The 26631-nt window shown below is 44.8% G+C and overlaps 1 protein-coding gene across 1 annotated transcript in view; it reads right to left on the bottom strand.

Annotated features, from left to right (window-relative positions):
• Positions 1–26631, bottom strand: part of LOC135216849 (uncharacterized) — a 74547-nt gene that overhangs the window by 35505 nt on the left and 12411 nt on the right. Inside the window, exon 2 of the mRNA XM_064252362.1 lies at positions 10415–10566. Within this exon, the coding sequence (XP_064108432.1) occupies positions 10415–10566 (152 nt within the window). The remainder of the gene's footprint in view (positions 1–10414; positions 10567–26631) is intronic.

Raw genomic sequence — 26631 nt, 5'->3', positions numbered from 1 at the left:
TCCCTACACACTCCAACACCACGGTTTCAGTGTTTAGTAAACAATGGGACCTCAATCACTCAACTTTCGATCCCACTGGGGAAAAAAGAAAGGAAATAGCAAGGCTGTGAGACAGTTCTTCAAGGTAGACAAGCATCCCGGAGGAACCAGGAAGAGTTCTAGTTTCACTTCAATTCGCGTCAGTAACAGGGACTCTACTAAAAGCCAACGGAAGGCTATATTCCGGGTTTGGCAGAGTAGAGCGAACAGGGAATTGCGAGACAGAGTTCCCGCATCCTGCACATTTACAGAGACTCCATCCATGGACAGAATTCAAGAATCTGACAAATCATCACCGGTAGGGTTCCCTCCGCCAAGTTTAGTGGTCCTTATGGATGCTTCACTAAGCAGTTTGGGAGACTACCCCCAATATGGAAACGCTCAGGGCACTTGGTTCCTAACGCCCTGCTAGCTTCATAACAGTGTTTGGAAGCCATGACAGTTTTCTATTCTTAGTAACTCTCTTCAGTGAGCAGCTTTCAACCAAGCCACATAATCAGGTCATGATAACAATCTTTTCATTAACAACAAGAAACAGTGGCATCTGTCAGCAACTCACTTGGCAGGAGCAAGAACTTAGTGGCAGATGCACTGTCAAGGACAACTCCACTACAGTCGGAATAGTCCTTAGACAACAGGTCATTTAGATGGATCAGCCAACAGAATCCAGATCTCCTAGTAAAATTATTGCCACAGAATCCAACCACAAGTTACAATATTTCATGTGCCCTCAATCTGGACCCCATGGCCCAGGCCACGGATACCAGATAGGTTGGAACATCTGGCAGAGGATTTAATTTTTCCTTCCAATAAATCTACTAAGGCAAGTTCTAGGCTAACTCCCATCCTTCTAAGGGCGGATTGGGCTGTTAACCCCCAACGGACTCGAGCAATTGTGACCCGTAATGAGGGGAATTGGGACTTCGCCTCGGACGGACCCTCAACCCCAGAATGGCACGATTAGTATAACAAGGGCAGCGGACGCTTCCTCAAGGGTTCAGAGGGTCCTAACGTTATAGAATTATAGAATTCATTAATTTCATGGCACAAGAAGATGCCAATATGAATCCTATTGACACCTGGTTCTTAGAATCAGACAACGGAAGTCTATGGAGAGGTCCACAACCATGCGGAAACGTTTCAGCAATTGTCACGAGATTTGACAGTCCTGACTAATCTCTCCCCTAGTTCCTACGACTACCTTTTCTAAGCAGTACGATTCTACAGTAACAAGCTAGCCTTTTTCCTAAAAAGACCCAATAGTTATGACGATGAATACGAATCTGGCTGTTACGTTCCTTAGGACCCTGTTTAGGAAGAGCCTACCAGCTAAGGTTATTACCACGACCAAATCTGCTTCAAGGAGGTACTCCAGTTTGGTTCCACATTAACAGATTCATAATTTCATCGATTTCGAGTATGTACTTGTGCTAGCTAGAACAAAATCATATTGATTTTCTTCCATCCAGATAAGTTCTAGTATCTCCAGATCAAATTCTTGGCTAAAATGACGATCCTCAGAGTAGGTGGGCCCCCTAGAAGATTGCCCCACTTCCACAGGATCTATCCCTATGTCCAGTCAGAACTTCAGATCAATTTTAGACAGAACTTCAAATAAAACTTCAGGTCCTTTATTCATTCGAGAGATGGTGGAACAGTCTCATTTAAGTGATTAAAGTAAAAATTCTATAACTTTAGATAGGCTAACCGGAATCAATTCCACACGTACATGATGTCCGAGCAGTAGCTCTCTTAATAAGTCACTTCCACCACATGAACTTTGATGACCTTAAAGAAGTATATAAGATGGAATTCAAGTATTTAATCACCACTACCTTAAATCCTTGAAAGCCCTTAAATAATTCAGCAGTGGCAGGGGGGAAATATTGTTTCCCCTAACACAGCCTAGTCATGTTGACATACCTAGTCGTAAGACATTGTCCTTCTTTAGCTCCTTTTCTCTCCTAACCGCCTCGCTTAGTCTCTAGCCTTCTTCTCGGGGTTTTTTACTTGGATTGTATAACTGAACCATTCTTGTACTGGTTATAATTAACTACTAATCATATACATGTAAAAAAGATAATAGTATTAATGACTTGCGAAATAGTTAATCACACAGGCCTTACCAGTAATTGTTTGCGATGATAGTATATACTTACTGGAGTAAGGATCTAGACTTAAGATATTGTTAAAATCTGTTTAGATTTAAGCAATTTATTAAATAGGGTAGAATTATCTTAGAGTTAGTTTCTCCCTTCCAGTGGTCTTATAGAAAGTATATCCAAGCTTGTGTCGCCCAGTGAACCCGCACCTTGCTTCCTCACCCTATAGCCCCTAGGTTGGGTGCTATTTTCAGGAATGGCTATCGAGGCGCTAGTAGTAGCGGTAGTGGGCGGTAGATGGCGCTGGTATGGCACCTAGTTTGAAAGGGGAGATTGACAAAGGAAGAGACTAAATGGCAGAAGACCTCTGGTAGTGGTTTTCACTCGCCCCAGATACCATACCGACACCTTAAATAGGTGAGCGAGCCAGAATATTCTGGCATTACCACATAGCTTTTTTCTCTGGTATTTATAGCAATATTTATATCTTAGAAATGTGTGCTAAAGGAACATTTCACTGGGCGACACAGGTCATTCGCCCAGAAATAGATTTTTCCTTTGTCAAAATCCCTTAAAAAGGAGGGAAAATTATCAAAACCTCAGAAACTTAACAAAACCTAGGACTAATGTATTATGTACATAACAGAACTTCTATGGTGCAAGGGTAAAGAATTTTGCTAAAACACAAGAATCTAACTCTTAACATAGTGAGAGACCTATTACCTACCAGCTATTACCTACTATTATGAGTATTAAAGTTTCAAAAAGCAATACAAAAGATGCCTCTCACAATAAAGATGATATTGTTAGTATACAATAAAGTTTTGTACATACTTACCCGGCAAATATATACTTAGCTTATGTCTCTGACGTCCCGACAGAATTCAAACTCGCGGCACACACTACAGGTAGGTCAGGTGATCACCCTCTCCGGCCTGCGTGGGGTGGCGGGAATAGGAACCATTCCCGTTTTCAGACCAGATTTTTTCTCTTACGCCTATCTCCTGAGGGAGGATGGGTGGCCATCATCGTATATATCTGCCGGGTAAGTAATGTACAAAACTTTATTGTAAACTAACAATATATTTTTGTACATGCAACTTCCCCAGCAGATATATACTTAGCTGATTGACCCCACCCTTTGGTGGCGGGTAAGAGATAGTTTACTCCAATGATATAAATAACCAAAAAAATAAAAACGGGAAACAACATCTTTTGTTGTAGGTCTCATATATAAACTTATTAAAACCACCTTGGTTCCTACCTTATTGGGCAGAAGACTTCATGATACTGTCTAGAGTCTGCTTGCCTCAAGAGTTTCAGTGGGGATGAGACCTGACACTGATAGCTCTTCTGGATCGTGTCAATGGGGCGAGCCCGCTACTTGACAGAGCCTTGTCTTGGATCATTACCAATGGGGGCTGACCCACTTACATGGTAGAGCCTTCACCTTCTTTGTCATATCAACGGGACTAACCCTCTTACATGACAGAGCCTAGGTCCAAATCACTAACAAGGAGCACGAAAAACCAATCCCGACCACCTGACACACTACATTGTTAACACTACGATTTGAAAGGAGCATTCCCAAGACCCCTTCCAATCGACCATAAAACACAACACCAAAAAATGTTTAAAATTACTAACTTAACTAACTATAAAGGATTAGGTTCAGCTCCTTGCCCCAGCAACGAATCCGCAGACACGAACGGTCCGAGAGAGAAGCACTTGTCATAAGTGACTCGCACGTCTCTTAAGTAATTTGATGCAAAAACCGAATTGCACCTCCAATAGGTGGATTCGACGAAGAGTCTTGTATAGACATATTCCTATGATATGCTAAAGAGGTAGCTACAGCTCTGACCTCATGTGCTTGACTCTTAGAAGCCTTAAATGTTCCTCTTCACAGGAAGCATGCGCTTCTTTGATAACGTCTTTAATAAAATACGCTTGAGCATTCTTAGAAATCATCCTCTTAGGATTTCTTACGGAACACCAAAGGCTATCCACATTTCCACCAAGTAGCTTCTTCCTCTCTAGGTAGAACTTGAGGATCCTGACTGGGCACAATGTCCTCTCTAACTCTCTAAGTCTCTCCCTACCAAAGAGGACAGTCCCTTAATCTCAAAAGTCCTTGGCCATGGTTTAGAAGGATTTTTGTTCTTTGCTAAAAACAGGGGATTAAAGGAGCATACTGCAGAATCTTCCTTAAAGCCCACAGTTCCTTCTAAAGCCTGAAGTTCACTAACTCTCTTAGCAGAGGCTAGTGCAAAGAGAAAGGACGAGGACTTTTCTAGTCAAGTCTCTGAATGAGGAATTTTGAGGAGGTTCGAATTTCTCAGACATTAAATATCTAAGAACCACATCCAGGTTCCAACTAGGTGGTCTTATAGTCTTGGGCTTCGAGGTTTCAAAGGACCTTAACAAGTCATGCAGATCCTTGTCCTCCGAGATATTAAGGCCTCTATGTCTAAAAACAGATGAGAGCATGCTTTTATATCCCCTTATTGTGGTAACAGCCAGATTGCATTTCTCCCTCAAATAAAGGAGAAAATCTGCTATTTCAGTTACAGAGGTACTGGAAGAGGATACTTTCTGGGACCTGGCCCATCTTCGGAACACCTCCCACTTCAACTGGTACACGCGAAGAGTTGAAGGTCTTCTGGCTCTAGCAATTGCCTTTGCAGCCTTGCGTGAAAACCCCCTCGCTCTGACGAGTCCTTCGACAGTCTGAAGGCAGTCCAACTGCAGAGCGGGGAGGTTTTTGTGGTATCTGTCGAAGTGGGGCTGTCTGAGAAGATCCTTCCGCAGTGGAAGGGCCCTCGGGAAATCTATCATCAATTCCAGTACCTCTGTGTACAATCTTGGGCTGGCCAGAATGGGGCGATGAGGGTCAGTTTGGCTCCCTCCGTCGAAACGAACTTCCTTACCACCTCTCCTATTATCTTGAAAGGAGGAAAAGCGTACCCGTCGATCCCCTTCCAATCCAGAATGAGACCGTCCACTGCAACTGCCTTTGGATCTGAAATCGGAGAGCAGTAGTTCTCCAACCTCGCATTCCAATTCGTTGCGAACAGGTCGATATTGGGTCTCCCCCAGAGGTCCCAAATCTCGTCGCACACTTCTGAATGCAGAGTCCATTCCGTGGAAAGGACCTGATTTCTTCTGCTCAGAAGATCTGCTCTCACGTTCTTTTCCCCCTGGATGAACCTGGTTAGAAGAGTTATTCGCCGTTCCTCGGTCCAAAGAAGAAGCTCCTTTGCTTTCTCGAACAGGGAGAAGGAGTGAGTCCCTCCCTGTTTCCTTATATAGGCTAGAGCTGTCGTGTTGTCCGAATTCACTTGCAACACGGCACCCAATACTTGAGGTTCGAAGTGAACGAGAGCTAGATGGACTGCTGCTAGTTCCTTCTTGTTGATATGCCAGGACACCTGTTCCCCCCACTCCAGGTGCCTGAACACTTCTCTCGAGCCTAGAGTCGCGTCCCATACCTTTTTCCGAGGCGTCTGTAAACTAAAACACTAGGCGAGGGCTCGACAACTGAAGGGAGAGCCCTTGATTCAATCTGTTTGGCTCTAACCACCAACTGAGGTCCTCCTTTATGCTCTTTGAGAGCTGAAAGGAGTCCGAAAGCTCTTGGTGCTTCTGATCCCATTTCTCTCTGAGGAAGAATTGTAGGGGTCTTAAGTGTAGCCTCCCTAGAGAAACGAACTGTTCCAACGAGGAAAGGGTGGGTCCCCAGAAGACTCATCCATTCCTCTCGCGGAACATTGTTCTTCTCTAGGAAGTCGTTCACTTTCTGTAAACATCTCTCCTGTCGTTCCTTTGATGGATACACACGAAAACCCCGAGAATCCATCAGAATCCCCAGATAGACAATGCTTGCTGGGGATTTATCTGGGACGTCCGAGGTTTAGTAACGTCCCAGGACTGAACTAGGTCCAGTGTTAATTTCAAGTCCTCCAGACATCGATCTTTTGATTGGGCCCGGATCAGCCAATCGTCGAGATACAACGAGATTCTTACTCCTTCGATATGAAGCCAATGAGCGACATTCCTCATAAGACCCGTGAACACTGAGGGGCCGTGGCAAGACCGAAGCATAGGGCTCGAAATTGAAAACTTTGCCTGTACCATGAATCTTAGGTACCTCCCATGGACGAGGGATGGATAGGTACATGTAAAAAAGGCATCCTGAAAGGTCCAGGGTACACCAATCCAATCCCCTGGACGAAGAGCTGCAAGAACGGAGGAAGTCGTCTCCATCGTGAACTTCGTCTTGACAATGAAGCGATTCAGGGCACTTACGTCCAGGACTGGTCTCCACTCTCCTGAGGCTTTTGGTACAAGAAAAGATGGTTGTAGAACCCTGGAGATTGAAGTCTTGAACCCTTTCTATCGCCCTCTTTGTCCATCATTTCTTCTACTAGTTGTAGCAGGGCCTGGTTCTTTAAAGAATCTCGGTATCTTGCGTTAACTCCCTTGGAGTTGTTGTTAAGGGAGGCTTCTCCCTGAAGGGGATAAGGTATCCTCTTCTCGAGGATAGAGAGGGACCAGTTGTCCGCCCCTCTCTGAGCCCAGACTTTCGCAAACTTCAGCAGTCTGGCTCCTACTGTAGTCTGGAGGACTACTGTCTCATTTTGGTTTAGGGAAGGGCTTGCGTGCTGATCTTCCTCTCTTAAACGGTCTCCTACTCCTAAGAGAGGGTCTAGCCGTCGTTCTCCCTCGAAAGGGCTGCTGAAAAGCAGGCTTCTCTCTTTTAGCCAAAGGGACTGCTGGTTTTAGTCTTTTCGCCGACTGCGCAAGCAGATCCTGAGTAGCCTTTCCGGATAAAGACTTAGATATATCTCTCACTGTCTCTTGTGGAAACAGGTGACTAGACAGGGGTGAAATAAAGCAGGGAGGATCTCTGTAGAGGAGACAACGATTTCGTCAAAAAAGAACTGTAGACAGATCTCTTTTTAAGGACTGCCGATCCAAAGAGAGAAGCCACCTCCGTAGATCCATCCATCAAGGCCTTATCCAGACAGAAAGTACACTCGTTAAACTTCCATCGAAACAAAGTCTGGATCCTGTGCTCTCTTAGCCAGGCTCCCCAAGGCCCCAATCCATAAAATTTGCAAAAACCTCAAAGTGTGCGAAATAGACCCTTAAGTAAATGGTCCCTTTCGCACATTCCCATGAGGCCTTTGCCGAATGAAGAGAGCGTCTTCTAGACAAATCCACTAACGCTGAAAAATCAGCATCAGCTGAAGAAGGGAGGCCCAATCCCATTGGCTCTTTCGCGTCATACCAGACACCTGGCTTACCTGCCAACTTCGAAGGAGGGCAGGAAAAAACCGTCTTGCCCGCTTCTTTTTTAGAGAGGAGCCAGTTCTCCAAGCTCTTGATGGCTTTCTTCATCGAAAGGGTCGGATTCATTTTCGCGAACAAAGAGGACTTGGAAAGCTTAGTGCTTGAAAGCAGTGATCCCGGCGAAGGAAGATCTGCAGGACGAAGAGAGTCACCGAACTCTTGAAGAAGCAGGGCTGCCAGTCTCTTGTAATCCGAGACGCCCGCATCTACAGGAAGTTCCTCCTCAGATACCTCTTCAAAGGTAGCATTAGGAGAAGAATGCCTCTTCGGAGAAGGAGTCCTAGAAGGAGAAGCGCTCTTTTCCTTCGAAGGAAGTTTGGTAGAGGAAGGAGACACTCCCCAAAGAGATCCTATTGCCTGAAGAAACAATTTCTACTGGAAGGGGCCTCGCAGAAGAAGAATGCCTGCTTCTTCTCAAAAGTTCTTGCTGCCTGAGAGGGGAAGAGCTTGCATCTTTACAGGAAACTCTATAAGGAGTAGGGCGAGAATCCCGTAACAGGCTCTTTTCAGGCTCTTGGCGCCTGTGAGGAGAGGCGCTAGCGTCACGTCGGTAGCGTCTATCAGTAGCGCCTTGGGGTAGAAAAACGTCTGCTCTCATCCTGGCTCCTGCCAGGAGAGGGGTTTACTTCCTTCCAAAGATTCTTGTGAGAAGGCAAACTCGTAACTCCTAAGGAAAGCCTAACAGGAGTAGGGCGTAGAGAAGCCATCATGCTCTTTTCAGGCTCCTGGCGTCTGCGTGGAGAGGCGCTAGCGTCCCGTTCTGGGCGCCTGGAAGGAGTAAAACGCCTGGTTGAAGAATACCGTCTAACATCACGATGGCGCCTGCTAGGAGAGGCGCTAAAATCTCTCCGAGAACGTCTGGGGGGCGAGATTTCTTCTTCTCCCTCTCTGCGTCCCCGTGAATAACGGAGATTATCTTGTTCCTTAAGATAGCAAGGAGAGGCGCTTCTATCTCTCAGAGAACGCCTATAAGGAGAAGAACATTCTTTACTCCTACAAAAGGATCGACTATCCTTGTCAGGAGAGGGGCTTGCGCCCTTATTCGGGCGTCTAGCAACGATCTTGTTGGGGAGTAGCGCCTTCCAGGAGAGAGACACCTACCAGAGTCCGAACGCCGACTTGACGACCGTCTCTTAAGAGAGCTCTTTACTGGAAGAGAGACGTCCTTCCTGCGAGAAGGCTCCTTAGACAGCGAGCCTACTAACGAGGATAGCTGCTCCTGCAGTCCTACCAAGAACTTCTTTGTAGAAGCACGAATTCCTTCCGGAGAAGAAACAGGAGACTTCATCGCTCTCTTCTTCTGAGCGGGAGAATACTCCGGAAAAGGCTCTGGGCTGGAGTCTAATGCGTCTCCTGCAGGCGCCTTCCAGGCTCTCTTCAGAGGGCGCGACTTAGACGCGGAGCTCCATCCGCGTCTTGGAGAAGTAGAATCCGAGTCGGAAAAACACTTCCTAAGGACGCTTTGTCTATAGCTGTCCAAGGCAGCCTGGGACGAGTCTACAGGGCCTGCCGAAGGGACGCCTGACCGTTGGGAATACTCTACATCCCCCTTGCGGCTTTCGACATTCCTCCTCCCTTGGTCATGGGAGTCTGAAAGAGGTCTAGGCCTAGGAGCAATGCGGAGTCGGTCAGACGCCCCCTCCACTACACTGGGGACACTGTACACTTCACTGCACACTTCACTCTTACCTTCCATTTCTCGTAATTGCCTTTGCAAATTACGGATCGACGCTTCCATTACAGCTTTCTCCGATCGAGACGAATCTACGATTTCGCTGCGGGGGGAAGGAGCTGAACCTGCGTTAGCAGTAGGAGAAATTACATTGGAAATAGAAAGATTGTCCTGATCCAAAGAGCAGGACCTACTTGAACTTTTAGCAGCTTTCCTAATTCTATCTTTCTCCAACTTATTTACATACGCAGTCAAACTCTTCCATTGCACTTCAGTCAAACTCAAACATTCGTCACATGTGTTACTAACTGAGCATTCATTCCCCCTACATTTAACACAAATAGTGTGAGGGTCCACCGAAGCTTTCGGCAGTCTCACCTTACACGTACATCCTTCTTTCACACAAACTCTAAAACGAGTTTCAGGCACAACATCAGCCATAATGAAGAATCCTAAGCAAATCCAAATAACAGTCCAAATCAGCGTATACCAAAGCCAAAGAAAGAATACTTCACCAAACAATCCTTAGCAAAGCAAGCAGAATTCCGTGCAGGAGGAACTAACAACGATGTTGTTAGCACCAGCGACAGAAAAAATCTGGTCTGAAAACAGGAATGGTTCCTATTCCCGCCACCCAGCGGCAGGAGAGGGTGATCACCTGACCTACCTGTAGCGTGTGCCGCGAGTTTTGAATTCTGTCGGGACGTCAGAGACATAAGCTAAGTATATATCTGCCGGGGAAGTTGCATGTACAAAACTATGTATTTTATATTTTTGTGGTGTGGTAAGGAGGAAAATGTGCATCCTACTATTCTATGGCTCCTAGTACTACAATGATAATCTAAAATGTTACACAATACCTAAATTGGGTTCACCAGTCTTTTCATCAAATGAGGTAGAAATATTATCCAGCATACATGGATTGAGAACACTGAGAACTGCCTTTCACAATAAAGCAATGTATTTTATATTTTTTTGGTAAGAAGGAAAATGTGCATCCTGTTATTCTTAGCTTCTAGTACTACAATGAGAATCTAAATTGTTATACAATACCTAAAATGGGTTCACCGTTCTTTTCATCAAATGAGGTAGAAATATTATCCAGCATACATGGATTGATAACACTGAGAACTGCCTTTCACAATAAAGCAATGTATTTTATATTCTTTTGGTAAGGAGGAAAATGTGCATCCTGCTATTCTTAGCTTCTAGTACTACAATGAGAATCTAAATTGTTATACAATACCTAAAATGGGTTCACCAGTCTTTTCATCAAATGAGGTAGAAATATTATCCAGCATACATGGATTGAGAACATTGAGAACTGCCTCTACTTCAGGGGTAACAGCACTTGGAACTGAACGATTTTCTCCGGAGCCATCTCTGGCTGTTCTATCACTGCAAAATAAAAATTACAAAATTTAAATTATTTTATGTTCATTACTTATTTTACATCTGCTTATTGCCTAATACGTAAGGTTATGTCAACTGATAGCTGGTCATAACACGATAAAACGAAAGAATTTTTGGGTAGTTCACTCATGTTCATACACCCTTATAAGATAATCCTTATGTGCTAGAACTGAAAACAAAAATTCTAATTCTTTTATGAACAAAATTTATTTTTTCAACAAAAACTATTTTTAGGACAGCATATTAGTGTGCTTGTGTGATTCCAACACATTTTACTCATTAGTAGAAGAAAGTTGATAATCTGCTGCCTGTGGTAGGCTGAAGGACGAACCATACAATTCTCCTATGTCCCTATTAGGAAACGCTCACTGTTTGCATGGTTTGAACAACTGGGAATTTCAGTTTAAAGTACATAATAGGTTTTAAAAAATTCTTAAATTTTTACAGTTGTTTCACCAGAAACTTACTGCTTTTAAGATAGCCTATACAAATACTCAGATGATAGGATCTGAGTTGCTGTAGCTTTGACAAAAAACATGATTAACCTGGGAGCTTCTGGGATGAGGAAAGGTAAGGGACTCAACTTATAGCCCAAGTGGGGGTCAAGAACTTATTGGCACCAATTTAGCAAAAGAACATTATAACAATTTTGTTTGAGCAACAAAAAGGCATTCACCCTGGAACAACTATGCCTTGTACAATGCCATGACGAAATGTATGATTCCCCAAGAACAAAACACCAATCATATGGGTAAACCTTAAACATCAGTGACTACCAAATCAGAATATGAGAATCCTAATGCCCAAGGGTACTATATTTTAGATAACAGGTAATAAAAGTATGTAAACTGGTACCTCCATTATGGAGAAGTAATGATGGCAGTTTAAATTTGACGTCTCCGAGGGTTGCATGAGAGAGAGAGAGAGGAGGAGAGAGAGAGAGAGAGAGAGAGAGAGAGAGAGAGAGAGAGAGAGAGAGAGAGAGATTGCAATATTTGTGGAAGAATAAATGGGAGTGGTTTGATGGCAGTTGTAAGCATGTGTCTGTTGTGGTGATCGCCATGTAAATCAGTGGAGAGCGTCTGTTACAAGAGTCGGGAGAAGTGAGGGAGTCTGTGATCAGAGCCGGTGATGGATAGTCGGTGTTTTTGGCAGTCTTAAATATTCTTGATGGTCAGTTATTTTGAGTTTTTGAAGCTGTTGTTTGAATTATTGTTGGTATTATGTGTTTGAAAGTTGGCTTTGCCTGTTCTGTTGAATTTGTTGTGCTTATGAGTTCTCTTATATTGAAGATGAGTTGTTGGAGTTGTTGAGTGTTGTTGTTGGTGAGGAGTTGTGGTTCCTTGGTGTTGTGGGCGGTGAGTTGACTTGTTGTGTTATTGGTTTTTGGTGCTGATAGTGATTATTTGAGCAGTGGTCTTTTGTTGATAGTTACTGAATTGTTGTGTGGTTGTTGTCCTTGTTCGGTTGTTTGTGTATTGTGTTAAGATGGCTAGCCTAGCCTAGCCTAGCTATACCCAGCGGACAGCACAGCAGCTCCTCACCCTAAGTGTTTTAAGTACAGGTGTGGATTTGAGTTTTTTTTTTATTTTTAGCTTGTATTTCCGCTATATTATTTATTGGTGCCCAACATGGGGCTGCTGGTGTGGCAGCTGCAGGATGGTTAGTGTAGTGGGTTGTATGATTGGTGAAGGAAAATGAGTATGGAAGGTTTGACTGAAGTGGAGAGGCTGAAGGAGTTGCGGTTGTTGAGGGAAGCTAAGGAAAGAGTGGAAGAAGAGAATGAGAGGTTGAGGGTAGAGTATGAGGAGCTGAAGAGCGAGTTAGAGGAAATGAGAGGAATTCTAAGGAGTGCAAAAGCGGAAATGAAAGGAGAGGTGAAAGGAGCGGAAGATGAGAATGGTTGAGAACATGGATGAAAAATTATATTGTTATGATACAATAAAGTTTTATACATACTTAACTGGCAGATATATACATAGCTATTGATTCCGTCGCGCTGACAGAATTTCGAATTTCGCGCACACGCTACAGGTAGGTCAGGTGATCCACCGCGCCGCCGCTGGGTGGCAGGAATAGGAACCATTCCCGTTTTCCATCAGATTTTTTCTATACCATCTGTCTCCTGAGGGGAGGCTGGGTGGGTAATTTAATTGTATATATCTGCCAGGTAAGATGTATAAACTTTATTGTATCATAACAATATCATTTTTATACATTCAACTTACCTGTCAGTATATACATAGCTGATTCACACCATTGGAGGAGGGTAGTTAAAAGACAGCTAATAACTGATTTAACAGAAATCACAACAATCGTTGTAGGTAATAATAAAATAAAACCTTGGTTCCTACCTGTTTAGACTGAAGACTTCATGGTTAACGCCCAGGAGTTTGCTTAGTCTCAAGAGCCTCAGCGAGATATTGATCTATTGCTAAGAGTTCTTGTAGGTCTGCCAAAGGGGTCTTATCCACTTACTTGGCCGATCCTATAAGGGCTATGTCAAAGGGTTTCAATCCACTTATATGACAAGAACCTTTTTTCTAAGGAGCACAATCCCGATCCTGATCACCTTAACCTAACCAAATGTTGTTTCTAAGATTGCAAGCAGTCATCCCCGGACTCCTTGCAAACAACCAAAAAACTCAATCACAATTATTTTACACCTAATTCTTTATGAAAAATAAATAAAAATAAACAAAAATAATTTCAATTTGTACTACCTCGCTTGTAAGACCTATTCACATTCTCATACTGTCAAAAGCACCAAAGGCCGCCTGTGCGACACCAAGCACTCCTGTCAGCAGAAAATCCTGATACTGTCTTAAAAGGAGAGGTCCATGTACAAATTTTAGCAATGTCTTTAATACTACTCCGTTTAAAAGGCACATTTCTAGTTCCTTACTAGCAAGGGCTACGGCCGCCTGTGCGACACCAAGCACTTTTACCAGTAGTAACACAAAAACCCGCCTCAAATAGTGGAGATGTATGTAATCAAAGACACCGTTTTTATCCAAGCCTATCCTGTAAGATAAACTCACAGTTCCTTACCTAAACAAGGCCATGGCCGCCTGTGCAACAACTAGCCGTCAGGTAAGAAAGTTAGAGCCCATCCCACCGGTATGGTATGGAAATATTAGACTTTTAATAAAAGTTTAAGGATCGGTATGTGTCCTCAGTCCCAGCACTGTATCCGCAGACACAAAAGGACCTAGAGAGAAGCACTTGTCATAGGTAATTTTAAACATCTCTAAGATAGTGGGATGCAAATACCGAGTTGCACCTCAATAGGTCGCATTAATAATGTCCTTCATGGACATATTCTTTTGGAAAGATAATGATGTTGCCACTGCTCTTACCTCATGAGCCTTAACTCGTAATATTTTAAAGGAATCCTCTGCACAATCGCTATGAGCCTCCATAATAACACTTCTAATATACGCTAGCGCATTCTTGGACATTGGTCTTTTCGTGTCCCGAACTGCGCACCATAGACTTTGTTTACATGCCTTCAACTCTTCTTTCTTTTTAAGATAGAACCTAAGAGCTCTAACTGGGCATAAAGTTCTTTCAATTTCGTCTCCCACTAAGTTTGAAAGACTTTTCACTTCAAAACTCCTTGGCCATGGTTTCGAAGGGTTCTCATTTTTTGCCAAAAACAGAGTTTGAAAAGAACAGATGGCTGCGTCTTTCTTAAAACCCACCCGAGAATCTAGGGCATGGATTTCACTTATTCTCTTAGCCGTCGCTAAGGCTATGAGAAAAAACACACTTTCTCGTCCAAATCTCTGAACGAGGCACAGTCGGGGAGGCAAATTTTCAAATTTTTTCTGAGTAAGGAATTTGAGCACAACATCCAGATTCCAACTTGGCGGAGTAGCGGATATAGATTTTGACGTCTCGAACGATCTTATGAGATCGTGCAAATCTCTATCCTCTGCCAAGTTTAAGCCTCTATTTCTAAATACCGCTGAGAGCATACTTCGGTATCCTTTATTGTAGATACGGACAGATTGGATTCCTCTCTCAGGAATAACAGAAAATCTGCTATATTGGTCACAGGGAGGTAATCCGGGGAGGAGGACAGCTTATTCTTCCTACACCATATTCTAAACACATCCCACTTCGATTGGTAGACCCGGATAGTTGACGATCTCCGGGCTCTAGCAATTGCTTTCGAAGCCTTGCTTGAAAAGCCTCTCGCTCGACCAATCTTTCGATAGTCGAAAGGCAGTCAGAGCGAGAGCGGGGAGGTATTGATGGAACCTCTCGAAGTGGGGTTGTCTGAGAAGATCTATCCTGTTTGGAAGAGATCTTGGGTAGTCTACTGTCCATTCCTGTACCTCTGTGAACCAATCTTGGGATGGCCAAAACGGGGCGATGAGAGTTAATCTCGTCCCTGTTGATGCTACGAACTTCTTCATCACTACTCCTAGCAACTTGAATGGAGGGAAAGCGTAAGCGTCGAGTCCCGACCACTCCAGTAGCATGGCATCCACCGCTAACGCTCTCGGGTCTTCTACTAAGGAGCAGAAGTTCTCTATTCTTTTTTACAGGAACGTCGCAAACAAATCTATCTGCGCCTTCCCCACAGGTTCCACAGTCTTTGGCAGACTTGTTCGTGCAGAGTCCACTCCGTGGGGAGAACTTGGTTCGTCCTGCTGAGCCTGTCTGCTCTGACATTCCTTTCCCCTTTTACAAATCTGGCCAGGAGGGTTATATTCCTCTCCTCCGTCCATGACAACAGGTCCTTCGTTATCTCGAATAGGGAAAACGAGTGCGTCCCCCTTGCTTTTTTATATAAGCCAACGCCGTGGTATTGTCTGCGTTGACTTGAATCACTTGATTTTTCACTTCTGACTCGAAGAATTTTAATGCCAGAAACACTGCATATAGTTCCTTGGCATTTTATATGCCAATCCTTTTGCTCTTTTCTTCCATTTGCCAGAGACTTCTCTTGCCCCTAGAGTCGCCCCCCTCCCCATCCAGTCTCTGAAGCGTCTGAGAACAAGATTTGGTTTGGGTTCCGAACCTCTAGGGACATTCCCTCGTTCTTTTTGAGTGGGAGCAGCCCCCACTTTAGGTGTTTCTTCACCTCCATTGTTACCGGAAAAGTGTCCGATAGATGGCCCTTCTTCCAAGTCCAAGATCTCTTTAGGAAGAATTGCAGAGGCCTTAGATGAAGTCTTCCTAGGTATACAAATTGTTCCAGGGAAGAAAGAGTCCCTAGAAAGACTCAGCCCTCCCTGGCTGAACTCTTGTCCTTCTTTAGGAAGGATGTTACTTTCTGGATCCCTCGAAGAATCCTTTCTTGGGACGGAAAAACCCGAAAATCCCGAGAATTCATCTGAATCCCCAAATAGACTAAGTCCTGACTGGGGATCATCTGCGATTTCTCGAGATTCACGAGAAGTCCTAATTCTTTTGCCAATTCTAGTGTTTTCTTCAGATCCTCCAAACATTGTTCCTGGGATTTCACTCTTATCAGCCAATCGTCTAGGTAAAGAGAGACGCTTATGCCTTCCAGGTGTAGCCATCTGGCTACGTTCCTCATCAGGTACGTAAATACCTGTGGAGCCGTGGAGGAGGCCAGAAACACACGGCCCTGAACTGGTAGACCTTCCCTGTATCACAAACCTGAGATACTTCTTTGATGACTGGGTGAATAGAATGTGGAAATATGCATCCTGCAGGTCTAGAGAGACCATCCAATCTCCTCTTCGCAGGGCTGAGAGCACCGAGGCAGAAGTCTCCATCGAGAACTTTTTCTTTTCCACATACTTGTTCAGAATGCTCACGTCCAAGACTGGCTCCATCCTCGGATGCCTTCGGAACTAAAAACAGGCGGTTCTAAAACCCCGGAGAGGAAGGATCCTGAACCTCTTCTATTGCCTCTTTGTCCTTCATTCCTATCACCATCTGAAGAAGTGTCTCCCTCAGAACAGGGTCCTTGTACTCCGCCGACAGTTCCTTTGGGGAAGTTGACAATGGTGGTCTGTCCTGGAAAGGTATAATGTAACCTTTCCCCAAGACTGCTAGCGTCCAAGGATCGGCTTTCCTTATCGCCCAGCCCTACGAAGTTTAGGAGTCTGGCCCCTACAGATGTTTGGAGGACTTCGCTGCTATTTTTGATCTCTTGAAAGACCGAAAGGAGGACCTTCCTCGCTTTTCTGCTGTCTTCCTTTTCTTTGGAGGACGAGAGGTGGAACCTCTCCGAAAGGGCACTACCGGAGTACGAGTAGTCTTCCTCGCCACTGGTACTGTTGGTCTCGATTTCTTGGAGGATTGCACTAATAAATCTTGGATTGCCTTTTCAGCAAGAGACTTTGAAATCTCCTTCACCAAGTGCGAAGGGAAAAGGTGATCCGAGAGAGGAGCGTATAAAAGGGCTGACCTTTGTGAAGGAGATACCGCTTTGGTTAGAAATGAACCAAATAATGATCTCTTCTTCACTACTCCTGCTCCAAATAGAGATGACAATTCTCCCGAACCATCCTGAACCGCCTTATCCATACAGGATAAAATGCAATGCAAAACCTCAGGCTCTAACGCATCTGGTTCATTTGCCTTCTTGGCCAACACTCCAAGGGACCAATCCAAGAAGTTAAAAACTTCTAGTACATGGAAAAGTCCCTTGAGGTGCTGATCCAATTCTGACATGCTCCAATATGCTTTAGCTGTATTCAAAGCATGTCTCCTCGAAGCTTCAACCAAGCTTCAAAAATCCGCCTCCGCAGAAGATGGAAGCATAAGTCCCATCGCTTCCTCTGTCCTGTACCATATTCCCCTCCTACCCCCGAGCTTACATGGAGGAGTGCAAAAGACTGTCTTCTGAGCTTCCTTCTTCACCTTCATCCAATTATTTAAAGATTGAATAGCCTTCTTCATTGATATGGCTGGTTTCATTTTTAAATACGAAGAAGATTTAGGAATCTTCGTACTGGAGAACAAAGATCTCGGGGAAGGAGGAGCTGCAGGGCTTAGAGAGTCTCCAAATTCTTGCAGGAGCAGAGAGGCTAACACTTTGTAGTTAGATACCCCCTCATTGTTCAGGGTTTCTTCCTCCGACACTTCGTCCAACTCCATCATAGAAGGAGAGCGAGCTCTTTTATTAGAATCTTTGTCCGTAGACCTATTCCCTTTAGGAGAAATACTCCTAGAAGGAGAGAGACTGACAGATCTAGAAGCTCTCCCTTTCTTATCCACTAAAACATCCTGAGACATGGAGGGTGAAACCGTAACCTTCGATGTACCAGGTTGCTTCCTTGAATTAGGGTTTCTATTTGTAGGAGACTCGCTATCCGAAGACATTACATGACTATATAAAGATCTTCTAACTTCTCGCTCTTCCAGCTCTTCATGCTCAGCTGGCGCCTTGCGCCTGGCTGGCGCTTCGCGCTTGGTTGAATCTTCTCGCGCGGCTGGTGCCTCGCGGTCGGCTAGCGCTTCGCGCCTCGCTGGCTCCTCTCGTGCGGCTGGCGCCTCGCGCTCGACTAGCGCTTCACGCCTGGTTGGCGCTTCGCAGCCGTCTATCGCATCGCATCTGGCTGGCGCTTCGCGCCTGTATGTCTCATCGCGGCAGCCTGGCGCTTCTCGGCAGTCTGGCGCATCGCGCCTGGCTGGCGCTTCTCGTCTTGCTGGCGCTTCGCGCCTGATTGTCTTTTCCTGCTTGTAAGAATCCTCACGTGCGGCTGGCGCCTCGCGCCTGGCTAGCTTCTCGCGCTTGGCCGTCTCATGCGATATCGGATAGTGTCTGGTTGGCGCTTCGCGCTTAGCTGGCGCGTCGCGTCTGGATGGCGCCTCGCGCTTAACTGGTAGTTCTTTGCGGCTGACTGGCGCTCCGCGCCTGGATGGCGCCTCGCGCCTCGCGCCCCGAACTCGCGGGTCTGTGAAAAATAGACCCTTCATCCGAAGAAGAATCTTCTTTTCTGGGAGGTTGATAGTAAGGATTTTTTGACTTCTTCACAGGAAGATTAACATCCTTTCTTCTTGGAGGATCTCTCGAAAGAACCCCGACTAGAGAAGCAATAGACTCTTGCATATCCTTTAATATCTTAGTCGTTTCTTCTCTTTGGTCTAAACGAGAGGAAGGAGAGCATTCTTTCTCCATTCTCCACGACTTAGCGGGAGAAGCCAAAACCTTTGCTTTCTTAATCTCTGTCGGGGAGTCCTCCGAAAAACGTTCCGGACTCGAGTTTATGCCCGATTCTTCCCAGATCCTCTTCAAGGGACGAGAACGATCCGCTGATCTCCATCCTTTTTTAGGTGAGGAATTCTCCGAAGACGAAAAACATTCACATAGAAAGCTTTTTCTAATGCGTTCTCTGGCAGTCTGTGACTTTACAGATTCTGCCGAAGAGACGTCTGACTGGTGGGGATCCTCCATAACCTCCGTAAGGCTTTTGACATTCCTTCTCCTCTGTGCTTGGGAGCTTGAAAGAGGTCTACGCCTGGGAGCATTGTGAAGCCAATCAGACGCCTCCTCCACTTCACTGGGGAAATTCACATCACTTTCCACAGCACTACTTTGCTTACCTTCTATGGCAGCCATTTTACGCTACATTTTCATAAGCGCAGCTTTAAGGCTTGCGATCTCCGAAGCAGAGTCCGTAGGATCTGCATTCGGAGAAGGTCCTGAAATATTACAAGGAGCGTCCATAATGTTAGAGGAGGGTACAATATTACTCAACAAACCACTTGAAGATTGAGAGCTAGGCTTGGTTTTGGAAGATGACTTCCTTAACCGGTCTTTCTCTAATTTCTTTAAAAAAAGAAGTTAGAGACTTCCACCCTTCAGCACTCAAACTCTCACATTCATGACAAGTGTTATCCATCGAGCATTCATACTTCCTGCATATTTTACATACAGTGTGAGGATCAACCGAAGCTTTCGGCATTCTCACCTTGCACCCTTCATTCACACACATTCTCACCACACTTCCAGAATCAGACATCATGATGAAAATTCCAAGCCAAAATCCAAATAACGGTCCACAAAAGCGTATGCCAGTACAACGATCCAAATACGTCACCAAAGGGTCCAAAACGATGATCAATTGTATCCAAAAACGAAATCCAGCCGGAGATACCAACAACGATGTTGCCAGTATGGCCGACAGAAAAAATCTGATGGAAAACGGGAATGGTTCCTATTCCTGCCACCCAGCGGCGGCGCAGTGGATCACCTGACCTACCTGTAGCGTGTGCGCGAAATTCGAAATTCTGTCGGCGCGACGGAATCAATAGCTATGTATATATCTGACAGGTAAGTTGAATGTATAAAAATTCAGAGTAATGATGAATGCAGTGCAGGAGATGATGAAGGGATTCATGGGAAAGGGAGCAGTAGGAGGTAGGCCTACCAGGTCTTGTGATGGGCTAGGAGCAATTAACAAAGTGAAAGAATAAGTGGATGAGAGTACGAGTGACGAAGGTGATTTGTTGTGAGGGAAAGAAGGGGAAGACACAGGATAAGGATAAACCTGAGAACAAGAATAAGAAGGAGGCCGAGGGAAAGAAGGCTAGTAAGGATGACGGACAGGATGAGACTAGGACTGAATATGTTAGAAAAAGGGCTGAGAGTGATTTAGATAGCGGTGAGTGGAAACAGGTAGGTAGAAAAAAGGGTAAGAAGAGCATAATCAAGAGCATGGATGTTAGTATAGAAGTTGATTCGTTGTATTCAGAAGAGGTTAAGAGGGATCAGAATGGAAGTAGCGAAAGTGAGAGTGAGAATGAGCAGGAAGTACGAAAGGGTGTGTATATGAGAGAGGTACCCCAATGTGCACAATACGAGGAATATGGTAGTAGGGATATAGGGGACGTTTTTAAGGAATACGAGAAGTACTGTGGCTAAGAATGGGGATAACAAGAGACTTTGGTCAAGAGAGTTGGGTAGCTTTTTGACAGGATTTTTGTTGAGTATGTATGGGGTAATGATAGTGTAGGGAATGTGCCTTATGAGTGTCAAAGCCAGGATTGTGGAACAGGCGAAGAGGATAAAAAATAGTGTTAGATAGAGGAGAAAACATGATTTTGAAGAGGCAAGAATGAATATTGGTGAGTCATTGTCAATGTTATGTGTGCAGATTGGAAACATTAGCTAGGAAAAAGTTTGGGGACGAAGGGATAAATGAGTGTAAAGAGTTAGTGAGGGAGTTGTTGTGCCTGAGAGTGTGTGTTTATAAACCTGAAAATTAAGGAGAAAATGTGATGGACGAATGAAAGGTTGAGGAACAACTTTTCAGAAATAGTAACGGATTACGAGTTAGATAGGTGTATGAAAGAGAAGTGTTAGTGTTAGGACTGAAGTAGCTAAGGGTATACCAGAGTTTAAGAGCTATAGGGAAGCAATTTTAGAAAGGCCGAGGCGAATGGCAGAGCGAGTGATTGATAGGAGTGTGAGAGCAAGTAACGTAAGTGTAGTAAACCCTAAGAGAGATCGAAGTCCAAGCATTGGAAGAGTAGGATCAGTTAGTCGTGAAAGAGGACAGCCGTGTTACAGATGTGGAAAGCCAGGACACAAAATGAGTGAATGTTGGTGTCATATGGTGAGTGAATGTAAGAAAGATAGGGATATTAAGTGTTACAGGTGTGGGCAGGTAGGGCATATAGCAAGTGGATGTCGGGGTACCTGTGTGACCAAGATTTGTGATAATTGTGGAAAGAATGGGCATTATGCTAGGATGTGTAAGGAACTGCGTGCAAAATATGTTGAATGTGAAATGGAAGGTCATATAGCGAGTGTGTGTAGGCAAAAGAGGACGAGTCAGACTGGGAATTCGGGGAAACTAGGTGCAAAGGGGATTCAGTTGGGTGGGTCCTCTGGTGTGCGGCAGTAAGAGTGATGCATGTGCGTGAAGGATTGTTGCACGATAAAGGGTTTGGAGATGGAGCTCATGAATGTATGAGTGTAAAAGTGAGGTGCAAAGGAGTGTGTTTGGTTGCTTTGATTGATACCAGGTGCAGTGTCAATGTTCTTTTTGAGAATGGATGTGACAAGTTGCAGAGTGAGTGTGAAATTAGGACATGTAAAGGGGAGGTACAAGGAATAGGAAATTTAGGTATGCCTATCGTGGAAATGTTGTGTGAAAATGTAGAAATCAAAGGGGTAGTGATGGATATAAGTGACTTTGTGATCAAGGGAATGAGTGATAAGTATGATATGTTGTTAGGGTACAGGTTCCTGAAGAAGTGTGGGATGGTGGTCCGTCCGAGCACGAACATGGTTGAATTGCATATGAAAAGGAATGTACGTGGAGAGTTGTACTTGGATAGGGATGGAGGGGTAAACAGTAAAATATGGAAGAGGGTGCCGTTGGTTGCAAAAGAGAGTGTAAAAGTGCCGCGAGAAGTTGGAGAAGTTGTTAGTGTGATAGCTGCGTGGCCAGATAGTCTTGGGATTGTCAAAGGTGACAAGTGTGCATATGTGGTTGAGGGTGTAGATGTGAACAAGTAGGTAAGAGCGAGCCTGCATGTATACAACAGGATTTCAGATATGGAGAATCCTAGGGTTTTTGTAGCCTCATTGCAGAGTGTCAGGAAAAAGCGAGTGCAGGGTATACGTGAAAGTGATTGTGTAGGGTTGTTATATATGTTGGTGAATGTGGACGACGAAAGATATGTTAAGGTATGGCAGGTGATGACAGGTAGAGTAAAAGAAGGTGATAAGTGGAAATATGATGAGTTGAGAGAAAGAACTGAGGTGGATGAAAATGTTAGTGATGACAAGAGGAAGCGGTTGATGCAGATGTTGTTGGATAGGCGGGGTGCGTTGAGTTGTGGTGACGAGGATTTTGGGGGAGCTAAGCTTCCCGAATTCAAGGTAATTTTGGAAGACGATACCCCCACATGTCAGCGTTGTCTACACTTTTCTATGCCTATTATCCAAGAGATTGAGGAACAGTGTGAGGAACTTGAGAGAGTGGGAGTGATTGAGAGGAGCAAGAGTGCTTGGAATAGTCCCATAGTCCCAGTACATAAGCCAGATGGAAGTTGGAGGATGTGTGTGGATTACAGAAGGGTAAATGAAGTGACTGTAAAGGAGTGATTCCTGATGAATGTGGTGTCTGATTGTGTATAAGATGCATGGGATGAAAGGGTTCATGAAATTAGATTTGGTACAGGGCTATTACCAGATGCCTCTTGAGGAAGGGAGCAGGTATGTTACGGCTTTCTCGAGTGGTAGTTGTCACTATCAATTCAAGTGGTTAAGTTTTTGGTTGGTTAATGCTCCTGCTGCCTTCCAGAGGGTGATGAATGTAGTTTTGGCTGGTTTTTGATGAAGGAAGGTGACTGTTTATAGCTAGTTTTGCTTGTGATGAGACGTTTAAGGAAATAATTAGAACTCTTGAGGTGTTTATAAGGTTGGAAGAGGTTGGAGTGAAAGTGAAACTAGAGAAGTGTACATAGTTGGCTGGGGAAGTGGAATTTCTTGGTCATAAGGTTGAGTGCTAGTGGCGTAAGGAAGAATAAAAAGTTTGTGGAAAAAGCAAGTGAGTTTCCACGTCCCTGGACCGTGCGTGAGTTAAAGGGTTTTTTGGGTTTGATTGAGTTCGGGAGGAAGTGTGTTAGGGATTGTTCAGGTATAGGGAAGCTGTTGACTGAATGGACCGGGAAGAAAAATTGTACTAAGCTGAGGTGGGATGAGCGAATGGTGGGAGCATTTGAGAGATTGAAAGAGGAGGCTACTAGAGATGTCACCTTGGCTTTTCCAGACTTTAGTGAGGATGCGAGTAAGTTTAGTATAGGAGGATGCTTGGTGCAGATGCAAGAGGTGAATAGGGAGAGACAATTGAGAATAATTGCGTATGTGAGTAAAGCTTTTAATAAAGCAGAGCTGAAGTATTCAGTGGTTGAGAAGGAGCTTGCGGCAATAAGGTTTTGTGTGAAAGCATTGAAAGTGTTTTTGTATGGGGTAAAATTTGTCATATGGATGGACCATCGGCCATTAGTGTATACAATCAAGAAGGAAAGTGTGAATGCTAGGATCGAGAGGACGATTGGGAGGATTTGAGCGAGTTTGATTTTCGATTAGAATATGTACCGGGAGTAAAAAAATAAAAAATTTTCTAAGACAATTTGTATTTTTCATAGCTACAAACCTGAGATCTTAACAATACGATCATTTCTAATGCCTAGCTGGATTCGGTTAAATCACAAATGAAAGCAAGTTATCTTGTGAGATCTGGCAACGTGTGTGTATATCGGGTGAGGAGTGGTCAAGGACCACGCACCCACGCCACAGGGTTCAGTCTTTCCCAACCCAGGATGTCTTTTAGCAAGACAGAGCGACTAGAGGTGGGCACAACGTTAAGACCTCAGGTTTGTAGCTATGAAAAATGCAAATTGTCTTAGAAAATTTGTCATTTGTTCATACGCAAACAAACCTTTGGTCTTAACAATAGGATAGACTTATACTTGGAAGGAGGTACAGACATCCTAAACTGGCTCAGCCTACCCACCAGTCCAGCTCCGGAAGAAATATCTTCCGGAGAGGGACTGATGCCTGTGAGAAGCTAGTTGCATTGATATCCAAACACTCAGACACTGAGAGACGTACAATGATATATGGGAAAATCATTGTACAGGGAACTAAAGAGAAACTTTGACTGTCCAATAACAAACCAACACACCAGGGTTTGTTACTACTCCTTACTCCCCCTTGCCAAGGAGTGGAGCATATGCTACCAAATAGAGGGTTGGTTATTTGCATACCAAGCGACCAAACTATCAGTATGACTACCTTACTCACCTGTATCAGACCAGTCCAGCGAATGACGTGTCTATTCCTCAACCCGCCCCAAAGGAAGAAGGAAAGATAAATGAGAAAGAAAGAGACCAGTCAACTCACTCATTCTCTCATCCACACAATCATCTTAGGTAAGATACAAATGTGCCCTGTTAAGGACAATGATGAGTTACACAATCTGTTGGGCGGCCACCACAAAGACCGGATCAGATCGTGAAGATCCTTGTTATCAGCTATTTCCAGGCCTCTATTCCTGAAAACAGCTGAAAGCATACTTCTGTATCCTTTGATGGTGGATACAGAAAGGTGCGATTCCTCCCTCAGGAACAGAAGGAAATCGGCAATGTTGGTCACAGAGGTATTGGAGGAGGACAGCTTCTTCGATTTACAATATCTCCTAAAGACTTCCCACTTCGATTGACAGACTTGCATAGTCGAAGATCTGCGGGTTCTAGCGATAGCGCTTGCAGCTTTTCGAGAAAAGCCCCTCGGGAAAAGAACTGTTCCAGCGAGGAAAGAGTCCCCAGAAGGTTCAACCATTCCCTCGCTGAACTGCATTCCTTCCCTAAGAAGTTCGAGACTTTCATAAAGCCTCGTATGAGCCTCTCCTGCGAAGGAAAAACTCGAAAACCCTGAGAATCCATCTGAATCCCCAGATAAACCAGGTTCTGGCTGGGGATCATCTGAGACTTCTCGAGGTTGACGGGTAATCCGAGCGATCGAATCATGTCTAAAGTCGATTTTAGGTCCTCCAAACACTGGTTCTCCGATCTGGCCCTGATCAGCCAGTCGTCCAAGTAAAGGGAGATGTTTATTCCCTTTAAATGGAGCCACTTCGCTACGTTCTTCATCAGGTTCGTGAAAACCTGAGGAGCTGTGGACAGGCTGAAACACAAGGCCCTGAACTGTTAAATCTTGTCCTTCATTACGAAAATAAGGTACTTCTTCGACGAAGGATGAATGGGAACATGGAAGTAAGCATCTTGTAAGTCCAGGGAGACCATCCAATCTCCTGGACGTAGGGCAGACAGAACTGAAGCAGAAGTTTCCATGCGGAACTTCTCTTTTTCTACAAACCGATTCAGAGCACTTACATCTAGAACCGGTCTCCGGCCCCCCCGAAGCCTTCGGGACTAGAAAAAGGCGGTTGTAAAATCCCGGGGAGTGGGGATCTAGTACCAGCTCGATGGCCCCCTTGTTCCACATTTGCTCTACCATTTGGAGGAGCGGTTTGTTTCTCAGGCACAGGGTCTTTTGTAACGACGTGGGACAGTTCCCGAGGAGTTGAAGTCAGGGGAGGTCTGTCCTTGAAGGGGATGAGATATCCCTTCCTCAGAACCGATATCGACCAGGGGTCGGCTCCTCTCATGGCCCAGGCTTCCGCGTATTCCAGGAGCCTGGCGCTCACCGGTGTTTGGAGGTTCTGCACATCATTTTCCCTTTTTAAAGGGACGGAAGGCTGACCTTCCTCGTTTATCGGTACTCTTCTTTTTGAAGGAGGGTCGTGTCGTAGGACCTCCACGTAAGGGCGGCTGATACGGACGAGAAACTTTCTTAGCAGCCGTCATAACCGTTCTGCTCTTCTTTGCCGACTGGGCAAGAAGGTCCTGGGTCGCCTTCTCAGTTAGTGAGTGAGAAATCTCCTTCACTAAGTGAGAAGGGAACAGATGCTCAGATAAAGGAGCAAAATGATATTGTTATGATACAATAAAGTTTGTTCATACTTACCTGGCAGATATATATATAGCTGTATTTTCTGAAGTCCGACAGAATTTAAAAAACTTCCGACACACGCAGTGGTCGGCCAGGTGGTTAGTACCCATTCCCGCCGCTGGGAGGCGGGTATCAGGAACCATTCCCATTTTCTATTCAATATTTCCATTTCCATGTCCCCTGAGGGGAGGTGGGTGGGTACTTCGATATGGGCAAGTCTGGTCTTTTTCGGAACACAGCAGATTGCCCGAATGACTTCGACTTTCTTGAGTTTTATGTAGATAAAACTTGAGAGACCTGACAGGGCACAGGACTCTCTCTGGCTCCTGCCCACTAACTTGGTGCCATCCTTGCTTCCAAGCTCCTGGCCCAAGGACAAAACGGGTTTCCATTCTTAGGCCACAACGAAAGGCTTAAGAGAGCACACCGCCTTGTGTTCTCTAAAGCCAAAACTTGTGACGATGGCTTAAAATCTCACTAACCCTCTTTGTCGTATCTAGGGTGGTTAGAAGAAGGCCTTCCTGATCACATGCAAGAAGTTAACAGGTAGGAGAGGTTCGAATGCTTTGACATCAAGAACTTTAGAC

The sequence above is a fragment of the Macrobrachium nipponense genome, chromosome 6, assembly GCF_015104395.2.
Source record: "Macrobrachium nipponense isolate FS-2020 chromosome 6, ASM1510439v2, whole genome shotgun sequence".
Lineage (NCBI taxonomy): Eukaryota > Metazoa > Arthropoda > Malacostraca > Decapoda > Palaemonidae > Macrobrachium > Macrobrachium nipponense.
Note: the sequence above shows the minus strand (reverse complement) of the source record. Positions and strands in the feature narration are given on the sequence as shown.